The 19,404-nt window shown below is 40.9% G+C and overlaps 1 protein-coding gene across 1 annotated transcript in view; it reads left to right on the forward strand.

The window, feature by feature from the left end:
* hmcn1 (hemicentin 1) overlaps positions 1-19,404 on the forward strand; it is a 578,667-nt gene that overhangs the window by 194,200 nt on the left and 365,063 nt on the right. The window contains exons 11-13 of the mRNA XM_048602072.1: positions 2,987-3,128; positions 13,510-13,637; positions 17,710-17,823. Of these exons, the coding sequence (XP_048458029.1) occupies positions 2,987-3,128; positions 13,510-13,637; positions 17,710-17,823 (384 nt within the window). The remainder of the gene's footprint in view (positions 1-2,986; positions 3,129-13,509; positions 13,638-17,709; positions 17,824-19,404) is intronic.

Raw genomic sequence — 19,404 nt, forward strand, 5'->3', positions numbered from 1 at the left:
GAGGGTGAAGGGCGGGGTGGGGGGGGGTGGGCGAGGGTGAGGGGCGGGGCCGGGGGGAAGCGAGGGTGAGGGGGGGGGGCGGGGGGGGGCGGGGGGGCGGGGGCAGGGGGCGGGGCCGGGCCGGGTGTGGGGTGCGTATGTGCAGGATGGAGTTTGGCCATACACCCTTTGAACTGGCCATAGTGTGCGGCAAATACCGAGGGTGGGCTGTTTGAAGGCCTGCTTTGGTTCTCTGGCAGTTTTCCCCAGTTACTTTTTTAAACATAAGAGGCCTTCTCGTCCTCACTTGTCACACCTATTCCCATGCCACACATGCTGACTCATGCTAGCCTAACAGCATTGTAGGTGTACCTCTCCCTATGGATTGCAGCAGTTCTTCTCGAAAACAATGAGGGACGGACAATAAACGTTGACCTAATGTGCAAAACTCACATTCCATGAATGGAGAAAAAAGCGCAAGACATCTCGATCTGGATCCCACTTGCCATTCTGGAAATGCCCAGAATACTTATGACTCCATGAAAACCTGATTAATGTTTTTATGTTTCCCAAATAACGATTTACCTCCAGATGTACTGTAAAATTTTTGATGGATCCTTTACTAATAACATCAGCTTTTGAAATATTCTTGCAATTGCAGGCAAGCTGAAAATGTAAATGTCTAAGGTTTGTTGAAGATTTAATTTTAATTTATTAATTAATATGTGCTCAAGATAATTCGTAACTACAAATATTGGCCATAAAAGATTCCAAGGATTCTGTAATTCTTCTGATATCAATATTCTGACTTGAATTAAAGGTTATCATTTATCATTTAAGCGAAAGGTACAAAATGTATGAAGACCAGATAATATGACTGAAAATTATTACTTGACATGTAATAGTTGAAATTAATCTAATTGCTTGGTATTGTTATCCAACTTGAATTACCAGCAAAAACTTATGCTTATTCAAAGCAGGAACCAGACAAGGACATCACAAAGTAGATAATAAATTTAGCATGCTCTGTTGAGTCCCAAGTGGTAATTTTGAAAATAGAGCTATTGTTAGACTGAAGGTGATTGATTTGACTGTGGTTGTTGCGCCTGATCTCAGGATAATGTATGTGCAATATCTCTCCAAAAGATGAGAAGTAATACACAAAAAAGTATAAAATTCCTGCCTTCTCACTTCCAGGAGGGCACTCTTGTTTCATTTCATGCTGTGCTCAACAACTTTGGCATTTAGCTGACATGTTAGTTGTCTCATATGCCTCTACAAAAGGAAACTTTCCCCCAAATCCAATATCCCCACTACTCTCCCCAGATGCCACAAGCATTTTGCCCACCTGGAGCCTTAACTTCTCACTTCTGTTCATGTACTTACCCTTTCACAGGATGTATTAAAGATGCCTGTGATGTTGAGTGTTTAAATCATAGGATACAGTAACTGCTGCTGTGAAAATGGGTCAGGTTTTAACTTCCCTGCTTATCTTGCAATTCAATGGACCTGTCACATTTAAAGTACACTCTGCATTTATGAAGGAACCCTGATCAGAACCTCCTTTCAGAAATACAGAGCTCCTTCTTAAAGTAAAAAGGCAGGAGCAGAGTGGCAAGCTAAGTATGACTGCCACTCCTTGGAAAATCCAGCCCACAGTTTTTTGGGGAGAATGTATACTGGAATTGGTAAAATGGAATTTAGTTCCATGCAAAACTTTGATCAGGATTTTACTTCTGGGATAGGAAACAGAGGTCAGGATTGTTTCCAGAGGTAGGGGTGATGGGGGTTGGGGGGGTGGGAGTCGGGGTGGGGGTTATGGTAACTTCAAAATCCAGCCCCTTGTTTTAAACAGCTGTGCCCTGTGTAGTATTTTCCTGTGGGTTCCAGGGGTCTACAGCCTGCTGTATGGAGTGATAGTCATTCACCTGTAATCATATGACCACAAGAAATAGAAGTAGGACCACTTGGCCCGTTGAACCTATACTGCCATTTAACAAAATCATAATTGATCTGATTGTGGCTTGAACTCTATTTTCTCATCTGTTCTCTGTAACTCTTGATTTTCTCTGAATTACTCAATTAGTGGTCGGGGGCAGGTTAACCAACCACTTCTTGATGGAAGGTAAATGATTCTCCATTTTCATGCAATCTGAGACACTCGGCCTTGAAAATGTCTGCCAGATGCCATGACAGGAGATGCCCTGTCTTCAGATCTAAAGTTAATTAAGTGCTTAGCAATTGAGCCACTAATGTGTGGTGAAGTGGCTGGAGGAGAGAGAGCAAATCCATTCACAGAGCAATCAAGCTCAGTTGCCGTACTCAGGATTTAGACCTCCCTCGAGTTCCAGCCCACTCCGGCGAGACCATCTCCAGGCTGCTATATTTTTCCGCAGAGTCTGTGGGAACAGAAAACAACTGGAAAATTCCAATCAGTTTCTGACAATGGACTCAACTGGCTTTTGATTAGTTCAGTTTGTTGTTCAGTTTGTTCAGTCTGGGCTGGTAGTCCTGCTCTCAACCCAAAATCTCACCAATGGGGTAATGTCAAAGGGTCAGATGGACCCTGAGAGCTGGCATGCTGACTAGTACCATTTTCTTTATCACATGCCTCAGAAGCTTTGAATTTTCACACTATCAGAAGGACCCATTATGTTGCCTATTGGTTAATTGAATCAACTCACCCACAATATCAATCTGGAATGAGTTTCTTATTCACATTGAAATATTTTTTGAGGGGTTGAATTTGTAATCTAATATTTGTAGGATATGAGAGTATGGTGATTCTGTTTTGGATTCACATTCCAAATGTCTAAACTAATAATCCAGACAATGTGAACTCAATTAATCAAAACAATTCCTTTTTTTTTAATAGAAAAACTAACGCCTGAGTTTATGTTTGGCTACTTTCCTGAGAATTGATCTATCTTGTTTGAACTATCTATTTCTGCTTGATTTGCTCAATCAGTTCTTTTTATATGACTGGTAATATTGTGCTTTAAAACAGAACCTCCAAAAGTCACTGTGTACCCCAAGAACCAGACCTTCACTGAAAGAAAAGAGGTGCGAATTACCTGCTCCGTCACCGGCTACCCCCAACCACAGGTAGTCTGGACTCACAATGATATGTTCATAATGGGAGCAAGCAGGTATAGACTGTTGTTGCATATTTTATTTTATAATAATTCAAAATTTTGTTCTGCCTTGAATCAGTTCTTGAAATAATCCATGAGCCAGCTCAGGTGGTTCAGCCGGTAAATGTGCTGCTCACTACAGAGCTCAACCAGATTTCATTGTCATGATTGCATCAAATGTGTCCGCAGAGTGGTCTATGAGCTGCAAATTTATACAACTCATATTTTAGTTCGTTTTCAATTCAAAAATAACCAACAGCAAAGCTTTTAGTCCAATTATTTAAATATAATTATATTTATATTTAAATATAAAGATTATTTAAGATTGTGAAGCTACTGCTGGAAGGTATTCAAGTAAGTGATTTTTTTTAAGTTATCAATAAAGATACAATGATTAAAATTGGGTACATTTAAGATATACTTATAAAAAATGAATACAGTCTGTTAGCAGTGCAGGCCTGGCTTGCTTGAAGTTTTCCCTTTCTAAAGTGAAGGGTTGAAAGGTTAGAAATAAAAGATCAGCAGTTGTGATGACTTCTTTTGTTGCTTAATTTCTCATGTGGTTGAACAAAAAGTGTTTTGGGTGAGAATGAAGGCTCATTTTAATTCACTTTTATGACACTGCAGGTTAGACCTTAAGACAGTAAGTCATAGGGCAGAAGTAGGTCATTCAATCCATCGTGTCTACTCCATCATTCAATGAAAGCAAGGCTGATCTGGTAATCTTCAACTCCATTTTCCTGCCTTTTCCTTATAACATTTGATTAAAAATCTCCGTCTCTGTCTTGAATATACTTAACAACTCAGCCTCAACAGCCCTGTGCAGTAAAGAATTCCACAGATTTATTATCCTTTGAGAGAAGAAATTCTTCCTCATCCCTGTCTTAAATGTGTGACCCCAGAGATTATGCCCCCTAGTCCTAGATTCTGTCATAAGGTGAAACAACCTTTCCACATCTACTTTGTCAAGTCTGCTGAGAATCTTATATGTCTCAATAACGTCAGAAGTCAAATGACACCAGATTATAGTCCAAGAGGTTTATTTAAAATCACAAGCTTTCAGAGCACTGATCCTCCTTCATTAGGTGAAGTCACTTCACCTCTTGAAGGATCAGCATTCCGAAAGCTTGTGATTTTTAAAGAAACCTGTTGGACTATAACCTTGTGTCGTGTGACTTCTGACTTTGTCCACCTCAGTCCAACACTGGCATCTCCACATCATGTTTCAATAAGGCCACCTTTCATTCTTCTAAATTCCAATAAGTACAGGCCCAACCTACTCGATAAAAACCAAAAGAACTGCGGATGCTGTAAATCAGGAACAAAAACAGAAGTTGCTGTAAGTTGCTGTGAAGAAAAAATCAGATTTAACATTTCGGATCTGGTGACCCTTCCTCAGAAACGTTAACACTGACTTTTTTCTTCATGGATGCTGCCAGACCTGCTGAGCTTTTCCAGCAATTTCTGTTTTTGTTCCCAGCCTACTCGACCGCCCCTCATAAGACGGTTCCTACCTACCAAAGATCAGCCTAGTGAACCTTCTCTGGACTGCCTCCAGTGACAGTATACCTTGCTCTAGATAAGAGACCAAAGCTGTTCATTGTATTCGAGCTGTGGTCTGATTCAAGACGGTGGCAGAATGGCATGGCTGCCATGGGCTCTTGGCCAGGGGATTATCCAGACCCACGTGCTTTCTTTCTTTTTCATTCTTTTTTCTTACTTCTGCTCTTTTTCTTTCTTTTCTTTTTCTTCTTCCTTTCTACTTTTCTTGGAGCCTTTTGTGGCAGGTTAGTTGGCAAAATCAGCGTGGAAGGTAGAATGGGCTGTGTGCGGATTGGCGGCTCCTCGCAGTGGTTGGAGGCAGCAGCAAACACAGCTCCTCACGGCGACTGAGGAGGTGGCGGCAGCGGCAGCAAGGACGTGCTCCCGGCATTCAGGGCTGATGGCAGCAGCGGTGGCAAAGTTCCTCCAGTGATCGGAGGTGGCGGCAGTAGCGGACTTTTCAAGATGGTGGTGACGGCAAGGTGACACCTCGGAGGAGGTCAGCCAGATCTGGACTCTTGGCAGGATGGCGGCAGTGGCCTGATCTTAGCAGTGGAGCCAGGGGCTCCTGGTTACAGTAGGCACAGAGCCTGACGTTGACAAGGTGGCAGCTATAGCAGTGGCTGACTGGTATGCCTGGAGCCAGGACTCCTGGCATCACTGAGGTGGCAGCAGAGCCGAGTACTCCTGGTTGGTGGGGGCGGGTGAGTATGGGTTCAGCACAGGACCCTGCATTCACGATGGCATCAGTGAGGTGGCCCGAGTGGCAAAGAGATGGTGCCTTAAAGAGCGATGACTCCTGCATTGGCGGGTCCGGTGCAGGTGGCAGCGAGGTGGTGTGGCAGTGCAGGAGTCACTGGTCAGCCAGCCCGGGGCTCAGGACACACTCTTTCAGTTATATCTTTTATCATTTTTATTCTTAAACTATTCAAAGTGGCGCTGGATTGTGGCAACAGTTGAAGCTTTTCGCTGTATTTTACTGTATCATTCACTGTAAAATGCAAGTGACAATAAATGAGTCTTTCATAAATCATTAATTCAAGTACCTTGTATAGTTTTAGTAAAACCTCGCTGTTTTTATACTCCATTTCTATCAAGAAAAGAGTCGATATACCATTTGCCTTCCCTATTACCCACTGAACTTCGATGCTAGGTTTTTGTGATTCATGGACAAGGACTCCCAAATCCTCCTGTAGTTTTCTGCAACTGTTCTCAATTTAAGTAATTTCCGTGGGCTCTTCTTATTGCCAAAATGCATAGTCTCTTATTTTCCCACACTATTTTCCATCTGCCAAGCTTTTGCCTTCTGGCTAATCTGTCTATATTCCTCTGCAGACTTAGCTTACAGTTCCTCATCCAAGTCAGCAGCATATATTGTAAATAACTGGAGCTTCAGCATTGATCCTTGTGGCACTCCACTAGTTACAGGGTGCCATCCTGAAAATGCACCCCCCCGCCTTATCCCATCTCTGTCTTCTATTAGTTAGCCAATCCTTTCCTCATGTTAATGTACCACCTCCAACACCATAGTCTTTTGTCTTTATTAAGTCACTTATTGTGTGGTATCTTGTCAAGCACATTCTGTAAAGGCCTGAGAGCCTGGTTTAGTGAAGCAATCCTTTAGCTAGTTTGCCTTCCTCCATCTGTCTTTCTCTTGCACATATTCTGTCTTGCTCTATTTCTCTCTCTTAGTTTGTCTTACTCTTACCCTCACGTCTCTCTCTCTGTCTCGGTCAGTGGCTCTGACTCTGTCTCTTCCTTTTGCATGCACACTTTTTCTCTCTCATCTCACACTCACTCTCTTTCATCTCACGCTCTCTCTCTCTCTCTCTGTCTCTGTCTCATCTCACTCTCTCTGTCTCATCTCACACTCTCTCTCTCAGCTCACACAGACACACATTGTGTGGGCCTCCCTCGCTCTTGCATACGTTCTGTCTCTCTTGCACTCTTAAATATACTCTTTCTCTCTTTTGCTCTCGCACGTGCATTGTTTCTCTCCTTCTCAGCTGTGCTTTATCTCTGTTGCTGTCACATGCTCACTGTCTCTCGCAGGCTGTCTGTCTGTCTTTTGCATGCATTCTGTCTCTCTTGCTCTCGCATGTGCGCTGTCTCTCTCTCTCTCTTGCACGTGCTCTGTCCCTCTCTCTCACTCGCACATGCTTTGTCTGTATTGCTCTCGTGCTCTTGCATGCTGACTGTCTCTTGCACGCTATCTGTCTGACTTTTGCATGCAGAATGTCTCTCTCACTCTCTCTCCCGTGCATGCATTCTGTGTCTCTCACTCTTGCATGCATGCTGCCCCTCGCATGCCCTCGCTCTCGACGCGCTCTGACACTCGCTTTCGCATACACTCTGGCATGAAAAAGAAGTGAAGCCTGGGGTAGATTAATCATTACATAGTATTGGGATTAAAGGCAGGCAAGTAACCAGAACCAGATGGCTTGCATCCAAGGGTTTTAAAGGACATGGCTGCAGAGATAGCAGAAGGATTCGCTAAAATCTTCCAGAATTCACTAGATTCTGGGAGGGTTCCAGTGGACTGAAAAACAGCTCATGTGACATACAAGGTATTGGTGAGGCTGTGTACAAGTTTGATTCCATATATTTTTAAAAATCATTTACTGGTATTGGAGACCTTTCAAAAGAGATTGTTAACTCTTTAATTTCAGGAATCAGCCTAGTCAAAGAACAATACAGCACAGGAACAGGGCTTTTGGCCCTCCAAGCCTGCGCCAACATTTTGCCGTTCCATACTAAAACTGTCTTCACTTACAAGATCCATATCCCTCTATTCCCTTCCTATTCACGTATTCGTCCAGGTGCTGCCTAAATCCTGCTATTGTGTCTGGATCCACCGCCTCCCATGGCAGCGCATTCCGGGCATTCACCACCCTTTGTGTGAAAAACGTGCATTGCATATCTCTCGTAAACTACTCCCTCCCCACCCCTGCACTTTGAAACTGTGACCCCTAGTAATTGACCCCTCTACCCTGGGAAAAAGCCTCATACTTTCCACTCTATCCATGCCATTCAGAATTTTATAAACTTCTATCAGGTCACCCCTCACCCTCCTGCGTTCTAGTGAAAACAAATCCAGTCTATTCAGCTTCTCTTCATAGCTAAAATCCCCATACCAGGCAACATCCTAGTAAGCCTTTTTTACACCCTCTCCAAAGCATCCACATCCAGAACTGTACACAATATTCCAAGTGTGGTCTAACCAAAGTTCTATAAAGCTGCAGCTGTTTCGTTATCATGAATTGGCTGTAACGTGATTGATGAATAGTGGAAACTGTTTGAATAACGTGAACTTTCTGCTATACAAGTGTAGCGATTTTCTATAGCAATTTCCCTATAGCGCGATTTTCTATAGCAGGAAGTCACACGAGCACAACTGTTGCGTTTTCGGACAACTAACTGTACTTAATGCTATTTCCAATGAAGGCAAGCATGCCATAGGCCTTTTTTTTTACTATTTTATCTACCTGCGCTGTCACTTACAGTGATCAAGGGTTCTGCCATTCACTGGATAATTTCCACCTGTACTTGACTTTCCAAAATGCATCACCTCTCACTTTTCTGGATTACACTCGATCTGCCATTTTTCTGCCCATGCTTCCGACTGATCGCTATCCTGCTGTATCCTCTGAAAATCTTCCTCACTATCTGTAACTCCACCAATCTTTGTATTGTTCATAAATTTACTAATTAGACCAGCTAAGTTTTCCTGCTAATAATTTACGTAGACCACAAAGAGCAGAGTCCCAGCACTGATCCCTACAGAACACCGCTAGTCACAGCCCTGCATTCCGAAAAGCATCCTTCCACCACTACCCTCTGGCTCCTATGACTAAGCCAGTTCTGTATCTATTTTGCCAGCTCACCCCAATACCATGTGACTTTACCTTTTGTACCAGTCTGCCATGAGGGACCTTGTCAAAGGCTTTACTGAAGTCTACGTAGATAGTATCAACCACTTTTCCCTCATCAATCGTCTTTGTCACCTCCTTAAAAAACTCTATCAAGTTAGTGAGGCACGACCTCCCCCAGATTCTATGAAGGGCAATTATGCAGGGCTGTGTCATTTATATTAGATTTTTCAAGAATGATAGGTGATAATACTGAAACATAGAAAATGCTGAAGGGCCTTGACAGGGTAAGTGGGGAGAAAATATTTCCACTAGTGTGGGAATATTTAAAAAGGAGACATAATTACAGAATAAGGGGACACTCACTTAAAACCAAGATATGAAGAAATTTCTTCTCCCAGAGGGTAGCGAATGTCTGGAATTCTCTATCCCAGAGCATTTAGAGGCTAGATCACAGTGTATTTAAAAGGGTGGTAGATAGGTTTTGGAAATATCAGAGCTGTGGCACAAAAGAGACTTGGGCAGATCAGCCTTGATCTTATTGAATGGTGGGACATGCTTGAGTTGCTCAAGGGCCTATTTCTGCTCCTATTTCAGTGTCATGACAAGATGCCCAATCTCAGTTAAGGTACCTATTGAGATGTGTTATAGTGCAGGAATATGGGGAAAAGGCAGGAAATTGACACTAGGTAATAGAACTGGTGCTGGCATAATGGGTCAAATGGCAGCATCTTGCACTGTAACTGTACTGAAATTGAAATAGTACAGCAAGAATATTTTGCTTGTGGTCTTATCTCTTATGATTCCTGCTGGAAAATGAAGGTGTGGATCAGATGATAAAATTTGGGACTAGATGCCTTATACCTTTTCACCAGATAGACTATTGACTGGCTGAATTGACACAAAAGAAATGGTCATTTGATGAGTCAGATCTGGGAGCCGTGCCAGTGGAAAGTGGGGAAGGTGTTGGATGAACAATGAATTGTGGGTGTATATTTTAATATTTCTGACAGATGTGCACCTGATAGGGAGCCTTACAAGAGGTGAGCCTTGCTGATTAACTAGAATTGTTGCAGCATGCATTCAGCCAAGATCAATCTTTGGTTTGAGTTTTAGTACCCCAGTAGAAATTCTCTGGTGGTCTACCAAGATCAGTTTCAAAACATGTTGATCTTGTTATAGTTGTCTTCAGCTTCACATATGTCACTTGTTAACAAAATGCTAAGTATTTATTCTGACATGAATCCCAGATTTTAACTAATTATGTTTATGTATATTAACATATGCCTACCTCTTGATTCATTAATCTTGGCTGCTAAACTTTAGAGTGGTTAGTCTGTGTTGACATCTCTTATTCAGGTTATCACACTGACAGGTCTGACAAGCAGATTTGCTCCCTAGATCTGATGGGATATCAGTAAGACTGCTCCAATCATTGGCAGCTGAGATGAGTGAAGAGTGTTTTTCCAGGCAATTTATTTGAATACAAAACTTTCCAAAGTGACTGTAAGATGTAGAAGTAGAAATAGGTCATTCACCCAGCAAGTCTGCTGCACCATTCAAGGTGGTCATGGCTAATCTGAGAATCCTTAGCTCTACTTTCCTGTCTTATCCCATAACGCATGATTCTCTTACTGTTAAAATTTGTCTATCTCAGCTTTGAATGTACTTAATGATCCAACTCGAGAGCCTTCTGCAGTGAAGAATGCCACAGATGCAGTACCCACTGAGAGAAAGACATCCTGCTCTTCTCACTCTTAGATTATGCCCTCTGGTCTTAGGGTGTCATACAAAGGGGAAAACTACCTCTCCACATCTACCCTGTCACTCTCCTTCGAAATCCCATATGTGTCAATAAGGCTTCCTTTCATTCATATAAATTCCAGCGAAACCTAATCAACATCCCCTCATAAGAAAATCCCTCCATGTCCAGGATCAACCTGGTGAACCTTCATTAGACTGCCATCAATGTCAATATATGTTTCTTTAGATAAGGTCACCAACAATGTTCACTGTATCGACACGTGGATTGTCTAATGCCTTGGGTACTTTCAACAAGCCTTCCCCATTTTTGTACTCTATTTAAATAATATTCAGCTCCTCCATTCTACATTCCAAAGTTCATAACTTCACATATTCCCACATTATATTTCATCCGTCAAAATTTAGTTTATAACACAGAAGGTAAATACATATCTTTTCTAAATGTTTTGAACTGAAATCACAATTTCATAAACAACTGTTATGTCTCCCCATGGCCCACTTACTAAGTTAGATACTCTAAACGGAAATAAACCATAAAGACAACAATATCCCACGTTCTGTTCCTGAAAATTCAACAAGTCTCAGCTGGGCATTTAATGTGCTACAATTCATGCTCATGCTTGTTGGACTTGAGAGGGAGGAAGTAAAAATCTATCAACATTCATGCACCTGGTTGAATTAAGCAACTGCTTCTGGAAAGTCTGTGTGGATGTTAAGAAGAAAACAACAACATATTTGGATCTAAAAGGCAGCCAACTCTCAATATCTATAATTAACTGTAAAGAATGGACCCTTAGGAGAGCTTAAGAGTTCAACTGGTATCTGCAGAACGACTGTATCTTAATACAAAGAGTAGAAAATGGAAAGTGAAGCAGTTATTAATGAATGTATTCTGGCAAGCTGAGAGGAAACATAGTTTAACATTCGTGGTGCCTGAATCTCTCCTACCAAAGGCTTTTGTTGTTCACTATATGCTGTAGCAGCCTCTATTGGTCAACGTCAGGGATTGCAGTACCATTTAACTTGAGGATGGATGTACAATCAAATTCTCAGTGTAGTTTGGATTCTTAATTATTAATGTATTTTGCTTTTTGTTGCTAGTTATTAAGCAGGCTAGGATAGTGTATAGAGTTATAGATCTTATAAAAGTGTGTCTGAACTTTGGATTTAATTGGACAGCCTAGTTACCCATTTGGGAAGGATCACAGGTGCCCTTGGGAAAGGTCACGTGTCCTTTGAGACTGCTAAAGGTTGCTTTAAATGTATGTTATAAAAGCACATGAACTCACTGAAACTGTGGAACACACTGGAACGGTCAAGGGGAACTGTCAGAAGTGTCAGGACCTACCAAAAAAATTGCAAAAACAATCAAGACAATGAAACTCCTGCCCTTGCTATTTCACTCTTTTCATATAAGCCTGAAGATCAACATTACTGGATTCATACTGTATATCTGATTTCCAAACCTATCATTATCACTGTATGCCACTTGCTATTTCACAGTTTAATTGATAGGTCTAACAGGTTATTCATTCTTAAAGTGCAAATTTTTAAGCATTTGAGCTTAGTTTTTTTTGATATACTGAAGTTCTGACAATAAATGTACTATATTTGCACTGGAAACATTTTTACAATTGTTTGTTAACCATAATCCAGAGATTATCGTACTAAATATTCCATTCTTGATCTGTCAGTTGCGCTTGTTGGTACTCCTGTTAGTAAATTTTACCTAGTGCAGTACAAAGAGAACTGAAAAAGATCAGGAAAGAACTATCACTATTCCGCTTGTACAGACTGCTTTTGAGCTAGCCACTGTGAAATATGGACAGACTGTTGCTTTGAGTTTGAGAAATACAAGAAAGGGGTGGAAGAAAAAAAAAACCCAAATTAAGGGACTCCTGACGATGGCTGGATATAGAGCACAAACTTAATTGTGCATCAGACAGAATGGTTCTGCCTGAGAAACTGATTAAGGAGGGAGGAGGAATTAATATTTGATATTTGAAGAACTATTGCTGTGGCAACAAAAATTTTAAACATTGCAAATTAAGGGAACCTATCTAAATGTTTGTATTTATTTATGCATGTTTACAAACAAATTAATCCATGTGACTAGAAACGGCCCATGTGAAAATTGAATTTATGGTGTAAAAATATCTAATAAATAATTATGGAAGCCAAAAAGACTGAATAATAATAGTTTTGCCTATCAGAAACGATAATATAAGAACATAATAAAAGGTGTTAGGACCCTTGAGCCTGTTCTGTCATGCACTATGATCACTGCAGATCCTCGATCTGAATTCCACTTGCCCATCTGATCCCCATACGCCTTGATTCCCTTAGAGTGCAAACGCCATGAGGTCATTTGATACCTGAGTACCCAAACAATTGCTCAGGAATCTGTAATTTGACCTCAATATCCAGGCAACTTCATTGGACTTGTGGTCTGTTTCTTACTTAGTGGCCTTCCTTGTATGAGTTTTATGGATACAGGCTGTTAAACAATAAATCTTAAAACAGGAAGCCTGGATCTGTCACTATTTACAATTTAAATAAAGAAGTTAATAGGAGCATGGATCTTATTTGTTGAGTTGCCTCTTAGCTTCAGCAGTTTCATCTGATCAAATCCAATTTTTGCCATATTCAATTAGTGAATAACATTCACTCAATTTTATGCTAAACCATACAGACCAGAGAAATGCCAAGTTCATTTTTAGTCTGTAATGAGGTAAATAGTTCTATTTATGGCAGAAACACTGGTTCATCAACTAAACAGTCTCCTTCAGGGCTTAATGGGGGAAATGAGCTAGCGATGCTACTTATGATTTGTCGCCATGTAGAAAAGCACATATGTGAATGAAATTATCAGATAGTAACAGAAACTATCAATTGTAATGATGTTATGTTGAACCCCCTCAATCCCAAAGTGATCGAGCCACAGATGTTTAATAAGTAGGATAATAGACAAATAAGGCTGCTTGAACCAGATGATAGGGACAAAACACCAATTGAACCATACCAGAGCTTTTGTTGGTCCCGTCAGAAGGTGAAAACAGAATTAAGAAAGGATATATTGGTCTCTTCGCTTGTTTATGAAATAACAATTCAATTATTTGTAGTTGGTTTATATTTTAAAGTTTATAACATTCAATAGTAAAACATGTTGTAACCCAACAAATATGCATCTAAGGTGTCTCACTGTGCTTTGTGTTTTAAAGGCATATGCTAAGTAAAGGCGGAAGTCTAATTATTAGACATGCTTCCCAGAAGGATTCTGGAGTTTATACCTGCCTGGCCAGTAACCCTGCAGGGACAGACAGAGAAGCATCTATTCTCACCTATATAGGTTTGTGTAAAATTCCTTGTATTTCTGTGTGTAGCAGTGTAAAGATCTTAAAAAGTAACTTCTCTGATCCCACGCTCCCAAAGTAGTCCTACTTTAGCAGAGAATGGTTCAAAAACTTAGTTCGTCAGAGCTGTGAATCCAATTCAAATCTAAGTTTCTGCTGAAGGTGGCTCCCCAGTGGGAATGCAATATTTATCATTATCGTAGATGAGAATGTGTTGCAGGCTGTCGAGCAATTGAAGACTTCAATTGTACCACATAATGAAATACAGAGGCTTATGTCATCATTAGCACAATTACAAATCTGGATTAGAAACCAGTACTGTTTCTTATTCAAGAAAGAATGTGGGAGTTATAAATAAATTCCATATTGCTGATCTGCTAAGCCATTCTGTTGCACTAAGAACAAGATCCTTAATTCATCATTGAACTACTGAACACATTGTGCGAAAACCAGATTTGTAAATTTCAACATCAATGGACAGTGTAAATGTTGAGTTAATGGTGCAAATCATGCCTCTCAATGTTCCATTATTGTTGCAATTTTCATACTGGAAAGTTATATTTATTTGTATAGACATCTGAACTATTACCTCTTAGACAAATCCTCAACGTGCCCCCAAAAAAGGTGAAAAGTGGCAAATTCTTCCCCTCTTGTATAATACATTATGATGCAAACTGTAATGCATACATGTTGAACACTGGTTAGTTTGATGTAGAGTTTGAGAAGATAGGTTGATAAGGAGTTCAGGTGTGTCCTATAAAGCATGGATGTGCCATATGTTATAATAGTGATGTTTGGTGCAGTATAATAGTGGTACTTGATACTTGGTAAATTAATCATTTACCAGGAAATATTTACTGCCTAGCAGAATTGGCGGCTATTGTTTTTATTTACACATATATAAATAAAATGTAAAATCATGCACTATTTCAGTGTAATTGAGTGTTAATTGCCTTACGGCAAGACTGCTACCTCACTCTTGGGCAAAGGTCCTGGAGAGTTACTGGATTAACTTTATGGGCAGTTCCACTACACTGAGGATCCCATGTAAGTCCAGGTTCGGGTGTCTTGGCAAGACGGTATAAGTGGAGGGTGTTGTGGGTAAATCATCACAAGTTACCTTTAATTCGGCTACTTATGCAGAAATCTGACAGACAAACAAGAATTGAAATAATGATTTAAACTTTATCACATGTAGCAACCAAAATAAGACCCCTCAAGTAATCGCGATAAGCCTTACAACTCAACTTAGGTATTACCCAGTTAATAGTGGAACTTGGCCAGGATTCCAACCAACAGTGTCTGTCTCAAGTGTTCAAGGTTTGATCCTCATGCAGTGTTGTTCTTCAAAGTTCTGCCACTGAATTGTTCTGGTGTTGGATTCTTATAAAATTTTCTGTCTTTCGTGTTTGTGGTGTGACATTATTGATGATTCAATAGATTCTTTCATCCTCAACATTGATTACTGTTTTGGAGACCTCAAGTCTGTAGCTTGGAGATAGCATGAACTAGTTGCTGGAGTCAGAGTCAATACAGTGTGGAGCTGGAGGAACACAACAGGTCAGGCAGCATCAGAGGAGCAGGAAAGTTGACATTTCAGGTTTACACCCTTCAAGTCCTGCTTGACCTGGTGTGTTCCTCCAGCTCCACACTAATTCAGTAGCTTGCCATCAGGAGTAGCTCCCCATTTACTCCTTATATTCGGGGTTGGCTGTTTGTTTAAAACACAGCTTTCCTGCAATTGACCCTTTTATTTCAGGACATTCTTTTTTGCAGACCATCTTAATTACCCATTTCTAAAAGGCAGCAGAATATCAAGGAGTGTTGTATCCTTTCTCCCAGGAAACAGCCTGTTAATGCTGTTTCAACTCCTTCCGAGGGATGGTTAATTCACATGTTGCTTTTAATTCTTTTGTAACAGCCTCTCCTTGCCCTTTCATCTCAAGAAACATTTGTTACAGAGAGAGTTATTGCTGATTCTTTGTGTGTAACAGTTTATTTTTGTTGACCCTTTCAATCCATGAAGTTATTGAAATTGTGAAGTTTACATTGTTACAACGGGGCGTGGGGGCCAATTCACAAGACGAGGAAGAAGGGCTAAAAGAGGGAATGACCTTGGAGTAGGTTGCCTCTATTGAACCCAGAGGGCCTGCAAGTGAGATACCCCGCCACCAACTTATCTAACTCCGACCCACACAGCTAAAGTTGCCAAGGATTCCTGCATAATGTAGATGTTCCTCTGCCATGGATAAAATATTGATGGCAGCAGGATGATTGTTTAAGGGACAATTAATTGGGCACTTAGGGGCAGCAATAGCCTGAAGAGTGGGAGAGCCACCCATTATCTCCTTGTTCTTCATAACATTTCAATTAGATTGTAGCATGCAGATAGGCAGCAGGAAGACCATCCACTGGATCATAGAATCATAGATTTTCACGGCATGGAAGCAGGCCATTTGACTCATCGTGTCCACACCGACCCTCCAAAGAGCATCCCACCCAGGCCCATCCTATCCCTGTGATCCTGCATTTCCCATGGCTAATCTAGCTAACCTACACATTCTTAGACACTATAAGCAATTTAGCATGGCCAATCCACCTAGCCTGCAAATCTTTGAGGAAGTTGGAGCACCTGGAGGAAACCTACACAGATACAGGGATAATGTGTAAACTCCATACAGACAGGTACCTGAGGGTGGAATAAGACCTAGGTTCTTGGCACTGAGTTACCTGAGGGTGGAATCAGGCCCGGGTTCTTGGCACTGTGAGGCAGCAGTGCTAACCACTGAATTACTGTGCCGCCCAGTCACTCACTTTTCCAGTATCATGGCTTTTGAACAAAAAAATTGCATTGATTTCTTATTTGACTTTTATTCTCAAGATACCAAATGTATCGACCCTTATTTTGGGGAACATTCAATTCTGCAAGTTTGTTTCTCATTTCAGATTTTAAAGTTATGAGTCTATTTTTATGTTACGAAGTTGTGTACAGTAATCATGAATTGGAAGGCATGAAGCTAGAATTTGTTTGTTAAAAAATGATAAAGGAGAACAATACCATGGCACTTCTAGCTAAGAGTCCTCACAGAAGAAATTACAGAGAAAACATCGCTGACAGTATGATCAACAGAAGAATGGCTGGAGAGACAGTGGAAAAGGTGGAACATTTCAGAAGACACATTCTGTGTGAACTTCGAGAGACCAAGTTTTAATTCATTGTTTTCTTATTACTTGGATTTATATAAGTGAGACCTGTGTTTATTGGAACTGCCCACCTGTAGAATTTAATTCAGTTAAGGAATAGTTAGTAGTTAGGGGGAAATTGCTCAGTTTGTTAGTAATTCTGTTTTAAGGTTAAATAAGTAAATTGGTACTTGTTACTTACAAAGTGAATATCAAGGATTCCTTTCATTTAACTTTTTTAACAGATGACAGGGAGCAAGGCAACCTTCTCTGGGTGTTTTGGGTTTAATTATTAGAAGGGAATCTCTACTCCCACCATTATAGATTGGAGTTGGTGTTTTGGTTTAATTATCAGAGGGGTTTTGTCCTTTAGCCACCCCTTCATAACATAAGTTAAAAATAACTTGTTAATCTGAACTGTCACTCGGGGCTGAGATTCAAATAAAATTGCTAATGGAATACCAGAGATGGCTTATGTACTATGATTTTATTCTTGTGTTAGATTATTCAAGGTCAGAGGTCACACGACAGCAGCTTATAGTCCAACAGCTTTATTTGAAATCACAAGCTTCCAAAACACTGCCCCTTCGTCAGGCGAAGTTTTCACTGAAGAACAAGGACTTCAGCTGACGAGGGGCAGCACTCCGAAACCTTGTGATTTCAAATAAAACTGTCAGGCTATAACGTATTGTCATGTGACTTCTGGCCTTGTCCATCCCAGCCCAACACCAGCATCTCCATGGTATATTATTTGGGTCAAGAGTGAGTACGGATTTATGTCTCTTAAAAACAATTTGCTAGAGGTTGAAAAGGGGATGATTTTCATTTTATGTTTAGAAAAGTGTTCATGTAGGCATTGTAATTTGTCATTTTTCTTCTCCTCAGAGGCTCCAAAGGTCACTGTTGTCCGAAAGGAAATCCTAATTGGCCTTGGTGACACTTCAGTTCTGGAATGCAAAACCACTGGTATTCCAGAGCCAGAGGTCAAATGGTTCAAAGGTGAGAGGAGCAACTGAATTGTAATGTGCTAAGGAATTCTATGCTTTGGTGAAGCTACTTGGAAGTGTGTCCTTAAAAGCTGCTTGCACTGCCAATACAAATTTATTGTAATTGAAAAACAGCATGGAATAATTGATTATCCATCTGTAAATAAGAGTATTGGGAATTTTGAAGAGGGCTTTCAAGTGCTTTCAGTTATGCATGGTTTGCATCAGCTCTGTTTATACTTGATTCAGTTTAGTAGATGATTACAGTGATATATAAAAGACCCTGTACAATATCAATCTGTTGGATCAGTCCTGCCATAAACAATTGTCCTTGTATGCAATTTTCTGAGTATACTTGAAAACTTGCTTTTCACTTGTTTTTACTCTGTAAAATAATCTTCCTCTTCCCTTTTCTACTTGCTTATCTTGGACACCTGAGAGGACAAGGTTTTATAAACCTATCCATCTTTGTTGCCATCAACTATTTTAGCAGGGTACTAATTGGATTCCCCCTTAAAGTGTGTTAGAAGTGGCACAATTTGCACAATTTTTTTTTTTAATTAACATATTTTTCTAATCAACCTGTTCAGAGATGTTATTACGCACTTCTGAAGCAGATGGAACTTGAACCTGGGTCTCTTAGTCCAGAGACAGGGACACTACTGCTGGGCCACAAGAGGGCCCTTGTACAATATTCTTTTCTCCCTTTACTGATTTGTTTCCATGTGGTGATTGATCAGTTAGTCCAGGTGAGACCCCCCAAAATAATTAATTAAATTGAGAGTGTTTAACTGAGATTTGATATCTTCATCGTTCATCTAATACCTTTCATCTTGCAATTTTCTGAAGACCATGTAGTTGATGGGAACAGGAAACCTTTCTTTCAGTTAGAGATAGTGAAGTTGTCTGTCTGAAGTAGAATGGATTTAACCTTTCCTCTGGACAAAGACAAACAGCTGTCAGCGTTGCTACAGGGCAACAGGAAGTTTGTTTCTATCTTTGCTTATTGTGAAATTTGAAAGGTCAACTACTGCCAGGTCAAATGCTATACTTTGACTTGGCCACTTTTAAACGATCTTTATCCTCCTAGTTTTCATAAGCTTCTGCTTTTCCTAGGCAAAATTGCAGCAGCTCCCAACTTGCCTGCTGTACAGAGATAGTAGGAACTGCAGATGCTGGAGAATCCAAGACAACAAGGTGCAGGGCTGGATGAACACAGCAGGCCAAGCAGCATCATAGGAGCAGAGAGGCTGATGTTTCGGGCCTAGACCCTTCATCAGAAAAGGGGGAGGGGAAGGGGGTTCTGAAATAAATAGGGAGAGAGTGGGAGGCGGATAGAAGATGGATAGAGGAGAAGATAGGTGGAGAGGACACAAACAGGTCGAAGAGGCGGGGATGGGGCCAGTAAAGGTGAGTGTAGTTGGGGAGTTAGGAAGGGGATAGGTCAGTCCAGGGAGGACGGACAGGTCAAGGGGGCGGGATGAGGTTAGTCGGTAGGAGATGGAGGTGCGGCTTGAGGTGGGAGGAGGGGATAGGTGGGAGGAAGAACAGGTTAGGGAGGCAGGGACGAGCTGGACTGGTTTTGGGATGCGGT

The sequence above is a fragment of the Rhincodon typus genome, chromosome 10, assembly GCF_021869965.1.
Source record: "Rhincodon typus isolate 14 chromosome 10, sRhiTyp1.1, whole genome shotgun sequence".
Taxonomy (NCBI): Eukaryota; Metazoa; Chordata; class Chondrichthyes; order Orectolobiformes; family Rhincodontidae; genus Rhincodon; species Rhincodon typus.